Genomic DNA, 19,341 nt, shown 5'->3' on the forward strand with positions numbered 1-19,341 from the left:
AACAGGAAATATTGATTTTTTTAAGAGTATGAGGAAAAAAGGAAAGACAGAGTAACTGGTGCACCAGGTATAATATGATTTCATCATTTATTTTTAAATTATATTTTGAATACTCAAAACCAAGATTAAATCACAGCATCACAGAATCGTGTAGGTTTGAAGAAACCTTCAGAGAGAAGTCATCCAGTCAAATCTCCTGATTAAAGCAAGTCTAGTGAGAACAGGTTGCTTGTGCACCTTGTCTAGACAAATTCTGAGCATCTCCAAGGCTGGAGATTTCTATAGCCTCTCTGGACCCCTCTTCCCATGTCTGAAAACTCTCATGTTAAAATTGTTTTTTCTTTTATTGAGTTGGCATTTCCCATGTCCCAGCCTGTGTCATTGCCTCTTATCCTCCCACCGTGCACCTCTAAGAAAAGGTCAGCTCTGCTCTCTCCACATCCTCCGATTAGGCAGTGGTAAATATCAATAAGATCTTCCCTGAGCCTTCTGTTCTTAAGGCTCCACAATATATCAAACTCAGTGAATTCTACCCCTTAAACTCTTAAAACCGTATACGTATCTACTCCTATTTCTTTTGCTAAAATTTTAATCAACCATAATTTTTAAATGATTTTTCAAAAAATAATCTCATATAAGCAGAGAGGATTTAAAAAATGTCTCAGCAGCAGAATTTGACACACACTCACAAATTCTTGCCAGTATTAATTTTTGCCTCCTGCACTGACTACTTACCACTTCACAGTAATCGTACCTTGGGTCATCAACAGAGAAAGAACACTGCTGTTGAAGTTTCAAAAGAATAGACTTCAACTCCTTTTGATTTAGGAATTTGGTCTCTAGATTAGCAGTTCCCGAACAGCGAGAAAGAACACAGTGGTGAAGTTTTACAGAGGAACATTATAGAGGGGGCGTTCAGCCCAATAAGTCTTCTTGAGAAAGGGGAAAAGCAGCCATGGAACCAGTCTGGAGAAGGGGAAAAGAAAAGGAGCAAGTCCCAAGGTTTGAAGGAATACTGTCTTTTTCAGTATCTGCAGTTGATTTTTTTAATCTATATAAAACAGTCACCTCGACATATAAATATTCCTGAAGAAGCCTGTATAGTTCAGACCCTGGGATTAGAGTTCGAAATTTAGTAAAGGTTGGTCACTACTGAAGAAGGCAACTGGTCACAAGCCATGAATGATTTCCAGTGTGATTCCCACACCAAAGCGTACCAAACGCCAGGCTGATGTACATGAAGAGCTGATGTATAATATGAATGTGTAGATTCAGGCAAAGATGCCTGCTGAACTTAAGCCAATAGTGTCATGCTAAGCCTAGATCTAGACACTCGCCCAATCTACCCTCAAATCCTCAGTGAAGCTGTTTGACTAAAGGGGGGCTGATATTTTCTCCTACCTCCGAATCTCCTTGCCTTCCTCTTCGCCTCAGCTCTAGGCAATCTGTAATATATGGGAGGCTTTCCTCTCATTTCAGTTTTACCTTCTTCTATGATATCCTTTACTTCACTGCACAAACCTTCACTTTACCGGATATGAGGGCAAAAAATTACCTAATTGGAACATGCATTAACAGATAAATCAGTATCTTGTTATCTCTTATGTCGTTCTGCAGAGTCAGCACGTCTCAGGTATTTGTAAAGCTGAAATGCTCAATCCATTCAACTGACAATACATAAAATATGATGAGGTGTCCAGGACAGCAACGAACAACTTCATTTTACAAACTGTGATACGCGCATATGAGAGGAGCTGTGTTTCCTTAGAAATTAAGAGCCCTACTACTATTTCATAGGCTGTACTATTAGGACTTAACCTGCTAAGACTCTACCAAGATGCCTATACACAATATATACAAGTAGTAAAGAAACCAGGCGTTTAATGCCAAGTAAAAAAGAAGAAAATTAAATGAAAAGACAAAACTGCAGTCTTTAAAGTCACAGTTACATATAAACCAAAAGGTGGAAAGAGGTGACATTTTCAAGAATATCACAGATACAATTAATTCTGTTTCGTAAATGATCCAGCATTTTAATGAAAAAAGTTAATTCTCAGTGGAATTTTAAAATGTAGATGAAGAAAAATTAACATGCAATCACACAGTCAAATTATCATAACTTTGCTTTAAAATCAAAGGGGGGGAGCATCCTGTATCACTGCTACTTACGGCACCTTTTGTTAGTTTGTTTTACACACTATTTATACAGTTAAGATTTCTACGTTGTACCAGCACTATTCTAAAATGTTAATCAACCAAGCCTGACAGAATTCCCCACTGACCTGCAGAAAGTGATGATGCTTCCACTAATAACCAGCCTTGAGCAACTCACTTTTGCTAGATTTCCCAAGATGGTGAGTATGCTTTAGTTTCATCCTTCCATTTCCAGACCACTCCCTTTGATTAAGAGAGCTGAGACTGGATAAAACTCAGCCTACACGTACAGCTATATGAACTATGGATACCCAAGATTTGTTCAGTACATAAAATTTGGGTATTTTTCAAGCTCCAGGAAGTAGACCCATATACTGCTGCTTCTGATCTTCCTTAAAAACAAAATCACTTATTGGCTGGCATATAAAACACTAATCAAGAACTGCAATGAGTATTGCATTATGCAGTTTAACTAACTGGATGTGCAAACTGAAAACACTCAATTTCATACTTTTAATATCAATTAAAAACACGTCTTAAGCAACTCGCTTGACAAAGCAGCTCCAGAAGGTTTTGAACTTCTCTATCCTCCTCAAAAATGAAACAAAATAAAAAGAAAACGGTGACCATATTAGATGCAGGAGCTATCAACAGCATCTGCCTCCAAAAAAAAAAAAAAAAAAGGGTATGAAAGGAAAACAGAACAAAACACAAAGAAAATCGAAAATCTCCAGCCTTCACTAACATCTGATCAAGAAACTGCTACTTCTTTTTAAAAATAAAAGAATTAATAGTTGCTGGGGTATATAAGTTGGCTTTATTCAAAAAAGCTTCATGAAAAGAAAACCTGAAAGTATGTGCATGTATATTTGCTGTACATACCCCAAGACTTTTCAGAAAGATGTTGTCTGATTCTGCTTTTATTTAATTTTGATTTCAACTGTGCTATCTTGTAAAGAGGTGGGGTGGGGTGAGGTGGGGTTGGCTTTTGTTTGTTCTCACACAGAACGTTTTTATTTCATGCTCCAAGGTGATTGCAAGCAACGGAAGACTGCGCTTACCTGCTGCGCCTGGTACCTCTGCTGGGCCTGTGACAGATACTGTGCCTGGGGTGGCAGATGCTGAGGCTGCGGCTGCTGGTTGTAATATGGTTGCTGGCCCTGCTGGCAGTAGCTGCTTACACCTTGCTGACCATACTGAGGTGGTATCTGTTAGAAGAGCCAAGCAAAGCAAATACATGAGTCAAGACACAGGATGACAGGAAGCCGAGCTAGGTTACAGCTGTATGCTAACCTGAATGAGAGTGGTATCCTCAGCTATAAACCTGACCCGACAGTCCTACTCTTTCACTCAATAGTAAATACAAGTCCTTAGATCCTCTTGCAGCACATCAGCCTGAGCGCTCTATATAGTTTCTCTTTTCAGAAGAGCATCTAAGGAAAATGCTACACTTCTGAACATCCCAATCTCTTAATATCCATTCTCAAAATACAGAAACAGTTATTTTAAATATGTTTGTTCTCCACAGGCACACTTCTCAGGCAAATCTACAGAGGAATTATTTTGATGTGTTGACCCAAAAGTAGAACCATGGAAAGAAGGCATAACTCTAAAATAGGCTTTGAAAGAAAAATGTCATTTTTGCAGAGGAATAAGGTACTATTTTTTGTGAAATCTTTTGCCAAGAATCCTCAGATATTAAATTTTGTGCATTCACATATGTTTAAGCTTTCCACAAAAAACTTGTGGTTGGGTAGTTTTTTGTTTTTGTCAAGTTCAATCTTTCTCAGTCTTCTCCCTTGCTCCACTACATCTTTTGGAGAAAACAGAACTATGGACTCAACCGAACAGTGCACAATAAAATAACCTGCTACCAGTCCTATTAATGGACAAATCAGCACATGTATCATACAACGTAAAAAATAATACACAGAGAATTTAAGTTATAACCAAAAGCAAGATTTTTGTCAGAGGAAATGTTTGTGTCAATTTAGTTTGTAAGCCCTGTATCAATAGGCATAGACATTTTCTTGCAATATTTGAAAAAGCAGACTTTCAACAAGCTCTCAATACTGTATCTATATTGCCCCTATTTTAGGCACCTGTGTGTCACCCCCGCACCAAACACTGGTATTTCAGATTATTTCAGACGATAGACACAGCACAGGACCTCTCTCTTCTAGGATGGATTTCTCACAGGTCCTGAGCTTCTCTGTCCTTTGCAAATATCTTGGACAAATGAGGATATCTGAAACGGTACTATTTACCAATACTTAGTTATCTAAATTGTTCCTACTGAATCTCTGATATATAGAGAAATCTGTTTACTGAACATATAAATACATGCCCGTTCTGCCTAAGGTTAACTGATTACATTCATTCAGCAATATTTGCTAGGCAATAATAAAGTCAAATTTACACGTGTTTAATATTCTATGTGTAAGAATGAGCTGTTGTTTTTACTATCACAAATTAATTTTTTTCCTATTACTTTGCAGAAGTTGATAGCCATACCTCTTGCTAACTCTCAATATCAGCGCTGTAACCCTAATCTTGCACTTTTTTTTTTTTTTGCTTGCACTTCAATTCCCTTCACCACCATGTGACAGGCAACTGAGATGCCTGTGTGACCAAATTAACCCCTTTTGATATATACCCTCTCCTCTGTTCATGTACAGATGAACCAGTTAAAATGCAGACCAAAATGGCTTTCTTGGAACTATCATCAGGCAAACAGACAGCTGGAGTTTGGGATCCAACAGCAAACCACATGGTGATTTGCCTGTCAGCTGCAAAGGTCACAGAGCCTGGACCGATTCCTAGGAAATACTGAGCAGAAGCCTATGTTGTGGTCCATCTGGGTCCCAGTAACATGAGGAAGAAAAGGAAAGAGATCCTGACAGCAAAATATGGGCTACTGGAGTGAGAAGGCGAGATACAGTTTACATGCCTGGCTGACAAGATGGTGTAGGAGCAAGAAGTCAGATTCATCAGGAACTGGAGCATTTCTGGAATAATGATATTTGTACAGGAGAGCTGGAGCTCACTTGAACATAGGAACAAGGTTGCTGGCACCTTAAAAATTCACTTTCTTGATTTCTAACTGAAGAGAAGGGTTTAGGAGAACACATAGTTCAAGCAACATATAAAGAGTGGGAATAGAAGGAAAATCTGCAGCACTAGAAAACCAAACCTCAAACAAAAGCACTGACAGAGCAGTCATAGTGGAACATTGGTAAAACGGAGACACTTAGTGGGACGCTATTTTGTATCATCTTGGGACATCAAACACACAGGGAAGATATCTGACAGTGAGGCACCACTATATGCCACAGTGAGTTTAGAAACAAATTGAAAGACAACCCCACCTCAAGGAGCAGCAGAGATCTGGAGTTACAAACCACATGGATCTGGTTCAGCATGAACAAGCACTGGGACCGTCATGCATGGCCAGACTATGGTGACCCCAACAGCACCATACTGAGAGAGATCAGCAAAGGCAAGGAATAAAAACAGTAAAGAGAGATTTCTACAAATCGCATGCAGACTGAGCAAGTGGAATATAATGCAGATACCAAGGTATCAGATAACCGCCAAAGGTTGTTGTTCTACAGAGCTGCCAGTCCAGGTGCCTACACGAGGAGGCACGGCGCTTGGCTTAGTCCTGAGCAGCTTGAGTAATCCAGTTCTCTGTTGCAGAACCACTAGGTATCGGTGGCCATAACGCACTTCAACTGAGCATCCCTACAGGAGCAACAAAAACTAAAGGGGCTACTACACTTATGCTTAACTTCAAAAAGTGTAACTACATAAAAAAGGGGAAATCTTGTTAAAAGGAAATCATAATAGACAGCTAGAGAATTAAAACCTGACTGGCAGCATCAAAGCTGCTTAACCACCAGCACATGACAAGCACAGAACAGGTGTTCACCACCTATTAAGAAAGGCCTGAGAAGACCAAAAGGACATCAACATGGCTCATAGCAGGTTACTAGAAGCAAAAAGCCATCCTTCAAAAAGCCAAAAATCAAGTCAAAGGGAAGAAAACAGACAAGATTATATAAACTCTAGCACTTTAAGTGCAATAAATGAAATAAGGCAGGCCAGAAAGAGCTGGAGGAACAGTTAGGGGAGGGAATCAGATGAGTAATAAATCATTTTTCAAACACATCAGGAGCAGGAGGTCTACCATACAGTCTGACGTGCCAAGTGATGATCATGGTATAAAAGGAAATTCAGAGAAAATAGGGTCGTCAGAGAGAAGCCTGATGACTTTTTTGCACTGTAGTGCACCATGGAAAAATCTTGGGATGTTCCCATGCTGGAACCCTTTGGGAGGGACTCAAAGAGCATATCTGAAACCGATGAGACCATGCAGAAAACTGACAAGTAATGTTCAGGACCATATGGTATCACCCCATAGGTCTAAATGGGCTCAAGAAAGAAATAGCTGTATTACTAATCTTGGTGTGTAACATGTAACTTAGAGCTGCTTTGGTACCTGGATTATGGCTTTTAGAAAAAGAAGAGATCTGATGAATTTAAAACTGTAAAGGACTGATGACTGTTCTAGATAAATCAGTACAAGCAAGAGGAAGACCAGAATAAGGAAACATCAACATGGCTTTTGCAAATAAAGTTGCACTCTGTACACTTCTTAGATTTATCTGAAGGGGTCAAACACAAAGGTTCTGAGAATTGCAACAAGAATGACCAAAGGCATGAAACAATCTCCATCCAAAGAGAATAATTAGCTAGAACTCTTCAAGTCTGGAAAAGAGACAATGAAGTGAGAATGTGACAGAAAGCTACAAAATCATAATGCCCAACCCAACAATTAGGAGGCACCAAATGAAGCTGGTAGAAGAAAACTTCAAAACAAAAGGCAGGTAAGTTCTCTAGTCATGGACCTAGCATACGTCTGAAACTCCTTGCCAAAGGATGTTTTGAATGCTGAAAGTTTACATGGGCTCAAAGTGAAGACTACACCCATTCATAAAAGACAGATCCTTTGAGGGTTACCAAATACGTAGAGACATCTGGCTCAGGAAGTCCCTGAGCTGAAAACTGCTGGAGGCTTGAAGAGTTTTAGAGGGAAGCATCATATCCTTGCTTTGTTCTTGCTCTTCTCTAGGCATTCAGTTGAAGCCTTCTTCAGGGACTGCACGATACCCATATCAAACCCAATATAGTCATTCCTATCTTCTACTTACCTCTTTACAGTACATATTTATCTCCTGAGATAAAATGATGAAAATAAAGTCTGCAAGGAACAAAATGAAGCAACCTAAAGAGACTGCAAAACTGTGATTGCTAGAAGCTGGGAGACTACTCCAATTTCTTAAATGTTATCCCTACCAATCTACTTCTGCGCACTATTGTAAAAAAGAGTACTGGGCTTTTTTCCTGACCTTATATAACAGCAGTTTATGTTAGAGTTCTCCTCCATGTTCTCCCAACCCAGGCTGTTAAAAAAAATAAAAATAAAAAAAAATAATGCTCATGCTACATGTACTTTTAGACACCATATTCTCCAGTGCAGAGATCAACCACCACTGCTTTAGTAAAACACTCAGTATAATTTCTGTTGCTACTTAAATAAATAATAAACAACAACATGCAAATTAATCCTCCTGCTTTACAGATGGGGATCACAAGATACCGCTTATGGACCAATGTTTATTAAACAGCATATAAAAAAAAAAGCTTAATTAAAATCTCCCCAGAACAAAACAAATCTGAAGCCAATTACTGACTGTGCTTGGAGTGAATGACCCAAGCACCATTTTTCTTCACAAGGCAATCCCTCCTTCCCTTTCACTCTTAGATGCACGATCTTTGTAGCCCACACAACACAGGAGATCAGAATTTGGAAAGCTTTAGTGGGCCTGTGGTAATACCTAAATTCTTTGGACAGTACAGGGAGAACAGATCCCAGTTTGAATTTATTTCTAGGTAAGCACAGAAGCTGCAATAATTACTTTGGCTCCTATCTGACTTGCACAGTGCAAATAGCATTATTTTGAGTGAAGTATGACTGACCATCAGTGATTAAACCACTCTGGCTGCTAAGAAAGAAAGGATAAGAATAAAAGAGGAATGAAATTGGCAGCCAGAATGAAGAGGTGGGAGAAATCCAATTAAACCTATAACTTCGCCCATTATCTTTAATTCTTGCTTGAACAAGGGGGCTTGCGGCAGACATTCTTTGTCCAGGTAATACCTCGATAGTAATGGAAGTTTTAAGCAATTTTTGCATGCATAATCCATAACTGATGTCAAAGGAGAAGGATCATTAGACAGCATTACAGTCATTATAATAATTTTAAAAATTAAAATGTAACAGAATTAGTGTGTTAGCATAGGTACACACTAATAATACCAGCAATATGCTGTTACTGCATTTTAAAACCATCCTAAAGGTTAGAGCCAGTCAATAATGGAAGAACCTTTACAAGTCCGCTATCACAAAAATCTCTGCCAAATAAGTCTGGGCCCTACCTGACCATCTCAGTCACCATGATATGCTAACAGCAAGGAAAGAGCCCTGGCAACACTGGTTATTGCTTCTCCCTTCAATCTAGATGCCTCCCAAAGAAGAAGCTAGACATCAAATAAATTCACTAGCAGGCAACAGCACAGTTCAGAAGTCTTAAACCATATTGTGCTAATAGATAGAAGTTAAACTACAAAATATATACTGACCAGGATTCCCAGAAAAAAATAATAAAAATATATATATATGTATCCACCTGGTACTTCACTCTAGGAATTAAAAGAGCACACTCCTGCAGTCAAAAAAAAAAAATTATATCCAGATTTAATTCTAATTCTTTTAATTTTACAGTAGTCACTTCAGTGATAAATAAGGTTGTCACACAGTTCCCATTAAACCCTCAAATAAAACTTAAGTAAATTTCTGAAACTTCTGCTCTTTTGCTCTTAAATTTCCAAAGACAGACTTCTGTGAAAATATAAATATTTTCCCCCAAACATTCAAACCATGCATTTCTTCATACTTTTGAGTAGAAAGGTATAAGGGAAAACTAACCCTTTTATTTACTTATTAAAAATTAGTTCATATTTAGAACTTTCCAGTTAATGTAAGTACAGCCCTTTACTGGTACGTTTAACTGGATTACAGAAAGAGGGAAAAAGTATAATATGCTTACAGCATAGGAAAATCCTTTGGCACACACCCAGCGGCAGTAAAGATTCTACCATAGCTAGTACATGGTGCTCTCCTTTCCCAAAGCACTGTGTCCAACCCCAGCGTGCTTGCGCACATATGGTCTTTATGAAGGCTGCAAATCCTTCTCATTCAGTGAGGAAAAAAAAATTCTCGAAAGGAACTAAGTAAAAAGCTCTGTACTAACGTCAAGACTATTAATCAGAAGTAAATCAGAAGTCCTGATATTAAGGTATTTTATTCATATATTCTCTTATTTCTTATCACTTAGCTTTGACCTTTTGACAATACATTGGTCACAATGTTAAACCTGTATTACTGTCTTTCCTAGACTGCCTGACTTTATGTTGAAGTATGAACTTTAAAATTTTATTAAGATCCTTTAAAATATTAACATTGGGCCTGATATTGGCCCACCCTGTGACCCAGAGCAATGAAGCACAAGGCTGAAAAGCATATTTCTATGTCACCGCACAAATAATCCTGATTCCAGAACTTACAAGGTACAGATTTTGCAGAGTCATTAAATGCATGTCCATGTTGAAGACTGCAGTGCAGTACACAGATTTGCAAACTAGCTCAGTTATTGGAAGCAGCCTACACTGAAATCCATGCTAGGCTAATTTGCCTTGCCCTGTAGCAGGGTGAATTAGGTCACATGGAGATCCACACTCTTGTGGACAGACGGCCTCTTGTACACGAGCCAGTTTGTTTAAAAAGGTAGCTCAAGTATCTTTACAATACACTGCAGTCTGCAATGCAGTCATACCCTATACTACTCTGATGTGCAGGACAGGAGGAACAGGACTTCAGACACATGTCTATAGCCTCCTTTCCCTCAAAAAAAGGGCACAACAGTGCGATTACACTAGTTGCCACAGCAATGCCTATGGCATCAAATACATACCTGTCATGAGGTGCTCTCTACACACTGCCTTTAACTGTCGTTTAAAAATCACAGCAACATGAGCTAACCCATTATTAGTACAGGAAATTTTCCTCTCTTAAAAAAGAGAAACTATAAAAAATAGAATGCAAAAAACTACTAAGATTACATAATTAAAAAAAAAACCCTCTCCAGTTAGGAAACATAGATGTTAAGGTTCCAAAAGCAACAGTAACTGAGCCATGTTGCACATATATAGTACCTTCTATTTCTGATTTATGTTGTCAAAGGCATTTCATAAAATATAGAGGATGTGAAATGCGGCTCAGTTAATGTGGCTGCTCGAATCTTATCATTTATGTTTTCTGACTTCTTAGCTGTGCAACCTTCACATCTTATTAACATAGTTTTTTTGCATAGAGCATAGTATGGTATAGTACTTATGTTTTATGTATTGACATATTTTTGATGTACTGAGATTTTGAATAAGTTTGCTATTCTTCATGATGAGAGCCAAATAAATAAAGACTACTACCACAAAATAGTCAATCATTTATAAGGCAAAGCAATATCTCTCCTTCCAAAAAAGAACACTTTGATTCCCTTGTCAGGAATTGATGAAAACTACCTCTGCTGTAAATGCTAAATCTATGCCAATATCACAACCACCTCCCACTTCCACCTTCCACTAAAAGCAGCAAACAAAAAGAAAAAAAAAATGGGGCTAGAAAATTTGCATGTTTTGGATGAGCTAAAATTAATTTCAAGGGAAGAGATAAACAGTTGAGTCTAAAAACAATAGGAAGAATCTTTTCCCCATACAACAGCGTGATGTTGTTGATTTGTATATTGCATTACAGTTCATGCTAACACAAAGGAAATAATTTTGGTCCTTCTGCAAATTAAGGGATGAAAACACGCTAAACTCTAGTAAGAGGTTTCTTTAAGGGGGTCGATCCTCTCAGATCAGCATCATCAGAAGACTGAAAATTTGCAATAAAAATTTGAAAAGTGCTACTTTGACTTATCGTATTAAAATTAAGAAAAAATCTTACTGCATATACACACACACACACACACTTAAATGACAACTCAGATAAGGTATCATTCTTATACTTTACCTTCCTTTTTTTTAGATGATCCAAACAATTAAAAGGAATCATGCAATCTACTTAAGTATTTGATTTCTATTGTACAAACCTACATAACAAACGCACATCAGAACTGCCACAATGAAAGACAGCTTCACCTGATCCCTACGATGTCTCTCATGGTTGGTGCTTCAGTAAAGATCATATAAGAAACCTCATCCTGCCCAGCATTAATAGCACGAAATTCATCTATGAAATGTCAGCTATTACTTACAGAAAATATAAAACTTAATGTTAAATCTAATTTTTAATCATATAACAACAGAAATAATTTATCACAGGGCACTTCATGTATATCTATGACTGACTGTAATGAACAGACTACATAACAGTCTTCGGTCCCCAAATTCTGTATTTGCCATTTATTCTCCAGAAAACAGAGCATTTACAGTTTTGACCACTATTTCTTAAATAACAATAATATAGTTAAAAAAAAAAAGGAACAGGCACACTCATATAAACATTTCTCTTCAGACAAGTTCTGGGGTGCCATTTAAACCTTCAAAAGTAAGGAACACAAATGAGAGGTACAGGACTCATCCTGTTTAAATAGCAGGGGAGTCTGATGGCACGAGTAAATCTCAATTTGTGTACATACATATACAGAGAGACTCCAAACTCTGAACTACTGGAGATCCCCTCTATATAGTGGCTTTCACTCACCATTTTGCCAGGCACATAGTATTCTTATTTAATTGCAGTAGTGAGAGAAAAAAAACACACACACACACACCCTGTTTCCCATTGCTCCCCCAATAACTTGCACATCCTTGAGCTTTCTTTTTTTCCTTCAATATCTTTCAAGGCAGGAAGAAGATGCTTTCTAAGTCATTCGTACACTCCTCCAAAGTTATCAGTCTTGATGAACACTGCCCTTACCGTATCTAAAAGTTTGATGGATTTCAGAGCTAAATCATCTGAGATCTTTCAGAGCACTTCACTGTACCTCTTAAAAACAGCAAGAGAAGAATACAAAATATTCTCCATGTGGAACAGTGCTGTGTACTCTTCAGCAACCCAGGCCTTTCTGCTCTTCCTACCCAGATTAGTGCCGTTCCACTAGACTACCGGGATTCATAGGCCTTCACAGCACTCTCTGTTTTGTGGCTGCTTTTCTTCTCCTTTCCTCCTTAGCCCTCTCTCTCCCCCACAAAATGGTCCACATGACTATCCCCGGTGACAAGAACGGGGAAAGAAAGCAGTGGGTTTGCTTGGGCACTCTGGGCTGCGCCGTGCAGGGAGATGGATGACCTCAAGCTTTTGATGCTGCAGAACTGTGGTTTCGACTCTTCCATCCTCTGGGGCCAGGCGTTCCCCGAGAAACATGGTAAAGGTAAAGGATTTAACAATGCGGAGTTGCTATAAACATACCTTAATTTAGTGTCTCCGCACAAAAGTTAAGGGCCAAGGGGCATGGCCAAATTTGGGGGTTCAACAGGGGACTCCTCGTCCTTTGGCCCGGAGCCCTGTGACCGGACGCCCCCCAGCTCAGCGGGCAGCGACCCACTGAGGCAGCGGAGCAGCGCGCTGCTGCAAGCACGGCTAGTCACCTCCAGCACTAGCGCTCTGCTCTTCTACGGGCTATCACACGCTCTAGTGAAAATCTTGCCGTACACATTCAGTGGGAGAACAGATTTACAGCTCTTTGTGTTCTCATTACAGATTTCAATGCCCAACTAGTGTCCACAGCACAGGAGGTCAACACACAAAAGGCAAAGGCATTACCTCCCACAGCTACCGTTTAGGCTCAGCAATTTCTGTGACAAATTTAGTCATTTATACAGTCCAAATTCTGCTAGTTTCTTCTACTACAGCAAGATCTAAACCACACTTTTCATCTGGAGACTAAAAATTCCCCATAGCAAGGAGTTCTGAGGCAAACAGAGTGCCTGGCTGAACCAAGCGCATAAAGAAATTTGACTACGTTAACTCTACCAGCCCAGCATAATGCTGTGCAGGATGATAATAAACACACTGCCTAAGGTCAGGATCCCATTCCTGTGGTACAGTCCCTCACAACAATGTTCCAGCTGACATAAGCAAACATAAGTACTCCAGAGTGTTTGCCTAAAAAAAAAAAAAAAAAAGTAAAATGATTCTTATCCAAAACCCTTCTTTAGAGTTTCGCCAAACAGCATCAGCAACAAGACAGAGAGGAAGAGGTAAATCTTTCCTGGGCTTTTCTTTCCCTCTCTCTACTGGGAACAGATTGAAAAAAGAAGTCAGCCTCTTAAAGAAGAGTACTTACATAATGGTCCGAATGCTACATCTTACAACTGTAATATAGCTATGACTTCAAATATTGCTGCAAGTATTTTTAAAAGAAAAATTTTAAACCCCTCGTTGCAGTCACAGGGTTTAGATATTTGAATTATTCCATTTCTATTATTTAATTTGACCTATTGCTTAGCACTGCAAAACATCAAAAGAACCCTGACAGAAACATCAAAGACATCAATCTTACAAATTCATAGCTGAAACCATATAGCACATAATATATCCTTAAATAATTACATTTTTCATTATACTCAAAATAAGATGATTATTGTAAATTATTCCTCGTATCAGTTACCACAAGTAAGTCCTTGAAACATGAGCTAAATGTAAGTATCTGGATACAGATAATCCAATTTACGTAATAGTAAGCTCAAAAAATATCAGAGATACAACAGAAAAACAAACAAGAAACTTTATAGTCATAACATTACTCATTAAAAATGACCTGTTTTGCATAATTGAAAATAGTTCACTTAAAATGTGAAGAATCAAACATCAAGTTCATTTATTCTATGCCAACCTATGAGCTTTCTCGTTTTTTTTTTTTTTAAACTAATGTTGCAGCTAAGCTTAACTCAAATATTGTGCTCTATCAGTCAATCTTTATAATACCTGCTATTCTTTCAAGGCATTCAAGCATGTCCTGTACATCCATGCATGTTCCTTCCCTTTCTTGAAAGCTTTAACAAAAAAAAAAAACAAAAAAACCCACAAACCCATACAAGTCTGGTCGTTTCAGGCTATTATCTGAACACCTATTTTGTTTAACCATTCACAAAACAAGCTCTTATACTTGCAGTAAAATGCTTCCTTCTTATTTATGGCCAGACCAAAGTCACATCTATCTGTACACAAAATTAACACACAAGTGTATAATTGTAGTTTTATGCTCAAGTGCCCCAATTATGCACTTTAAAACACTTTAAAGGATCCATCAGAAGCATTCAATACCTCCAAACTGTAAAGTCTAGAAGAGTGTCTTTTGACAAAACAGCTGCATTAAGAGGAAATCTTTCAGTTAAAAACAAAGAAACCAATCAACTTTGTTTTAACATTTTACTCCAAGACATCCAGATTGTAAGGAATGGTGGGAGCTGCCTGGTGCAGTTACATTTTGCCAAAAGTAACAGACAGGCAAGAAACTCGATAATTCATTTTGCTTTTGTGTAATGAAGGTAGCCCAGGTCTTACACTGCTAAATACAAAAGGGACCCAGACTTAGGCTTGTTCGGACAGGCGATTAAAGTTGTCTGCGCAATGCAAGCGAGGACCCCACAGCTTCCTCAATTCACTCCAAGCTAATCAGTCCCATCCTGGACGAATGCTCTTTGCATATCCAGTCCTCTAAATTCTCACTTTTGGTTACAAAATGCTGTTAAGCAGCAGCAACCTTTTCAAAAAAAAAAAAAAGCTGCATGAGACAACTGTCAATATTTGGGTTTTTTTTTGTTTTTTTGGCTTTTAAAGTTACATAAATGCATTTCTCTACTCATGTGGTAAACAAGGAAAATCTATGTAAACCCATCTAACTGCACTGAAATGGATTGCAGGTGCTCACATGATTCAGTATGCTTTTTCACCCAGGTTGGTAAAAAACATGCAGATTCTTCTATTAGTCTAGTTTATTAGAACAATTCTGGGGGGTTTTTTGTTTAACAAATTCCAGTGGGTGTGGAGGAAGACACGAATAGAATTATTTAAACTGAATCAAACTCTTAATAAATGAGAGGTGGGGAAATTAGGAATGGTAAAAATTGCAATCATAACAACAAGGTAGAAGCTTCACTTCTGTAAAGAACAACACGATTGACTCAAAGATAGCTAGTTAGGCCACGCCAGCAAACACAGCTAACTTTCCTCAATAAAAATAAGGAAACATACATGGTGACACAGAATAAGAAAATGAAACGCTCTGTGCAAGTCATACAAGATTCAGCATGAGGTACCAGGTGTATCTAGTCATTTCCTATTGACTATCAACCAAGAGATGAGCAGAGGCCTACCTAGGTGCCCCCAGCCTCAAAGAGAGGTCAAAAGCACCAGGCAGATTGAGTCAAAATAGCAGTTGGTGTTGCAGTTCTCCACAGGGCCAGCAGAGAAGCTGTTAAGCTCTTCCAAAGGTGATCAAAAAGCATAAGTTCTCAGGAGCGAGCCATTCAAGACTATTCTAAAGGAAACGCTAAGTGCAGACATGCCTCTCAACTCCTCCTCCCTTGCAGGACAGGCTCCTGCCTCAGACATGCCCACTGCACACCTCCTCCCCATCCAGGCCCAGGGACCAAAGCTCCCTCCTGATAGCAAGCACCACGAGAAGCACCATTCCCTCTTTTGACATCAGGATGCTCTGGGGGTTGTTCACCTTTTGTACCATGCCCTACCACACTAAAAGAGCAGAAAAATAACGAGCAGCATTCTGCCGGCATAGTACATGGAGACAAACCAACACGGTCAGATGAACCCAGAGGTAATATAAGGGAAGTGGCACCATAGCTACCTGCTATGAAACTATACTTTGGCTGCTATGAAACTACACTTTCTGGTTTTCGTTTTCCTGGGCCCTCCTCAACCTGTCAATCCAAATCCACAGTTCTCACCTTCCAAAAAAGCACCCCATCCACAAAATAACAGCAGCCCAGAGCAATGAGCCCTGCACTGCTCTTTGTGAGGTTGCATGTGCCAGCATGTGCTAGGACACTCAACTGCAAGTCTGAAACCCTCACTGCAGACCCTGCGCCTAGAACCACTATTACATTAGAGTGTTATTTGACTAACAAATACACACACACATAGAAGAAAAAGAAAAAAGAAGAATCTATAATAACCTATTTGTAACAGATGCGGGGGCTTAGCTCCCCAGAACATAGTACAAGTAGAGACTTCTAAGATGCAGGTACCACAAGAACTCTGCAGTCCAAAACGAAGCTACAAAAGGAGCCTCTCTTCTCAGCTTTCACGGAGGACACTGGCTTTTGGGGTTTCCTGCTCAAACTCACAACACCTAACTTCTGCATCAAAATTTTCCCCTTTTAAAGTAGCGGAGTAGTTATTGTAGCCCTCACTCAGGACGGTGCCCAAGGGGAAAGTGGTAGTGATGCAGAGGGTGTGGGGCGTGTAACAATTTTCCCTCTTCTTCCTTCCTTGCAAGAAGGAAAAACAAATAACTACTGTATTACAGGAGAATTTTGGCATGAAAGGAAAGCTATTTCGTGAAATGCAAGTGGAAGATGCCAGTTTGGTTTAGGTTTTGAATATTATTTGGTCAGGGATCACTTCTGTATTTTGGCAGGTATATCGAAATCTCCAATTTAGCTTGGTAATTCTTTCTCCAAGTACTAGTTCTACTTTACTGGATAAAGCATTGCTCAGGAATGAGCTTCTAATTTTAAATTAAGCTTCTGATTTTACAGTTGCATAACTATTTAAAATACGCCAAACAACAGGTCAATATTTCTCAAGAGCTGTATAAATCTTTCAGGGTAAAGGCTTCAAATTATGTCCTGAAGAATAAGGGGCAAATGACGTTTCAATTTTAAAAGCAGATATTTTCACTACTTAGCTGGTTCTGAAATACATAAATCAGATTTTTCTGAGAGTATAAAACTGGGGAGAAAAGCTAGGAAGAAGCACTGCCTGTTTTGGAGGGAGCCACTTACCCATCTGCCCTTCTGGCCAGAGGTTTAATAGATTTCTATTTTTATAAAGGACATAAGGGGAGGGGGTGGCTCCATCAGTTTCCTACAGAAACCCAGCTGCCAAACTGGATGTGCCAAAGGGGAATTTTAGGGAATTTTAAAGAGATAACCTCTGCTGAGACTGCAATGTCAGCTTTGTAACCTCATGACTGGAACATGTGCAGTGAATGCTGGATTGAAAAAGCTGTGCTGTGGGAGTTAGAAGAAAGAAAAGGAGAAAACATGAACAGCACGAACTGGGATCATTACTGTGTGATGAGAAGGGGACTGAAGCTCAAAAACAGTTAGTTCACTATGAAAAAATAGATCTATAGAATAAGCTCACTTTGATTTGGGTATTTATTGATAACCTATGCTCACTTCTACCCTCGCAGACCTAATATGGTCTGCGCTTTTTATGCTGATACTATTGTTTCATTTAACAGTTCATTTGCAGTGTATTTTAAGCAACACATGGAGCCAAACTGACCCGTTTTAATTATTCAAGGCACAGAAAAGGGGGCTGAGCGAAAGAGAGAATGGGGAGGAATGGGAGCATCAGACAGCACAGCGATTTAGAAAACACACTACTCCAACTTATCTGTGCTTTTTCACACTCTAGTCCTTCAGCTTCTACTCAGCTTTTTCTTTCATGTCAAGAGGTAAAAATAAACTAAGTCCCCTCAGTCCAAAGTTATCAAGAGTCTTTCAAAAGCTGTAATTTTACAGAGAATAGATAAAATAAAGAACTACAGCATGTGCTATCATTTACCCACTGAGATCACAATATCTAAAAAAAATTTGGTAAGCCAAGAATGCAATAAAACATTTATGATTCAAACTAAGATCATCCAAAGTAGTAACAATAGGCAAACAACCTACGAAAGTACAGTAACCACAAGCACCTTCAAAGATCTATAAAAATATTATTACAAAGGAGGGAAATGGTATTAAAAGTGTTACTCGGGAGAAAAAAGGTGAAATTAAAGATTTTCATTTAGATGAGACATGAGAATTTCTACACTACGTTACAGTACGGAAAGTCTCTATTGGATAAGACCCTACTACAAAATACTTTCAACATCCACCTGTTTTTTCCTTTTCCTCCCATGCAGTAATGTGCTTGCAAAAATGTATCCTTTTTACTACATTTATAATAGATGGGAAAAGATGATGTCATCACATTTCACCTAGAAGGGAAGCAGTAATAAATACACACTTGCAGTGAAAGCAAGAATGCTTTATGAGAAAATATAACAGCTCTTTAAAAAGAAACATTTCAAAGTATCAGGAATGTTAGAAAGGTAAGATAAATTAATGGTCTATGTTGTTAAGAGCGATCTACAAATCTTCATAATCTAATTCTCTCAACAGCTCTGATATGTGCTGAATGTCATTAAATTATCAATCTAAGATAAGAAGCATCTTCAAATGTAAAGATATATGCTCTGTTTAGCCTGGAAATTTGGAAGCTTTTAGAAAACATTTTTTAATTTTTTTTAATTTTTATTTTTCAAGAAAGCTGTCAGCTGGAGAATCCTAAAAACATGCTGATTTTATAACTTCACATCATAAGAAACACACTACTATATAGACATAATTTTTAACTAAATGCTAGTTAGCTCCCTCAGCGTTCTTTCTGGGAAGCACTTTGCTGAGGATCTGCTCACCTGAGTAAAGGCAAGCTGATTCAATGCAGTGTATGTAAATGTCTCTGGAGAGGTAAAGGAATATAATCAAATAATTAGCACACAAATGTAACCACTCTCTATATCAGAGGAAGACAAAAGAAAAAAAACTAGATGAGCATCTATTTGAAAGCACTGTTTGTTTCTTCCACTTTGTTACTCGTAACTGATCTGAAAATAATCTCATTTCATCTTCCAGTCAAAAAGAAAACAACTTGTTACATTATGAGGGGCTCCTTCACTGCCCTTCAGTAAGAAAGGCTTTGTGAACTCAGTTTTGTTCCATCAAAAAAAAAAAAAAGTATTTGTATGATGTATCGTAAAT

The 19,341-nt window shown here is 38.5% G+C and overlaps 1 protein-coding gene across 18 annotated transcripts in view; it reads right to left on the bottom strand.

The window, feature by feature from the left end:
• ARID1B (AT-rich interaction domain 1B) overlaps nt 1-19,341 on the bottom strand; it is a 336,987-nt gene that overhangs the window by 250,977 nt on the left and 66,669 nt on the right. For all 18 annotated transcript variants that reach the window (XM_068938631.1, XM_068938622.1, XM_068938621.1 and 15 more), the window contains one exon: nt 3,216-3,362. In XM_068938631.1, coding sequence (XP_068794732.1) covers nt 3,216-3,362 — 147 coding nt within the window. The remainder of the gene's footprint in view (nt 1-3,215; nt 3,363-19,341) is intronic.

The sequence above is a fragment of the Struthio camelus genome, chromosome 3, assembly GCF_040807025.1.
Source record: "Struthio camelus isolate bStrCam1 chromosome 3, bStrCam1.hap1, whole genome shotgun sequence".
NCBI lineage: Eukaryota > Metazoa > Chordata > Aves > Struthioniformes > Struthionidae > Struthio > Struthio camelus.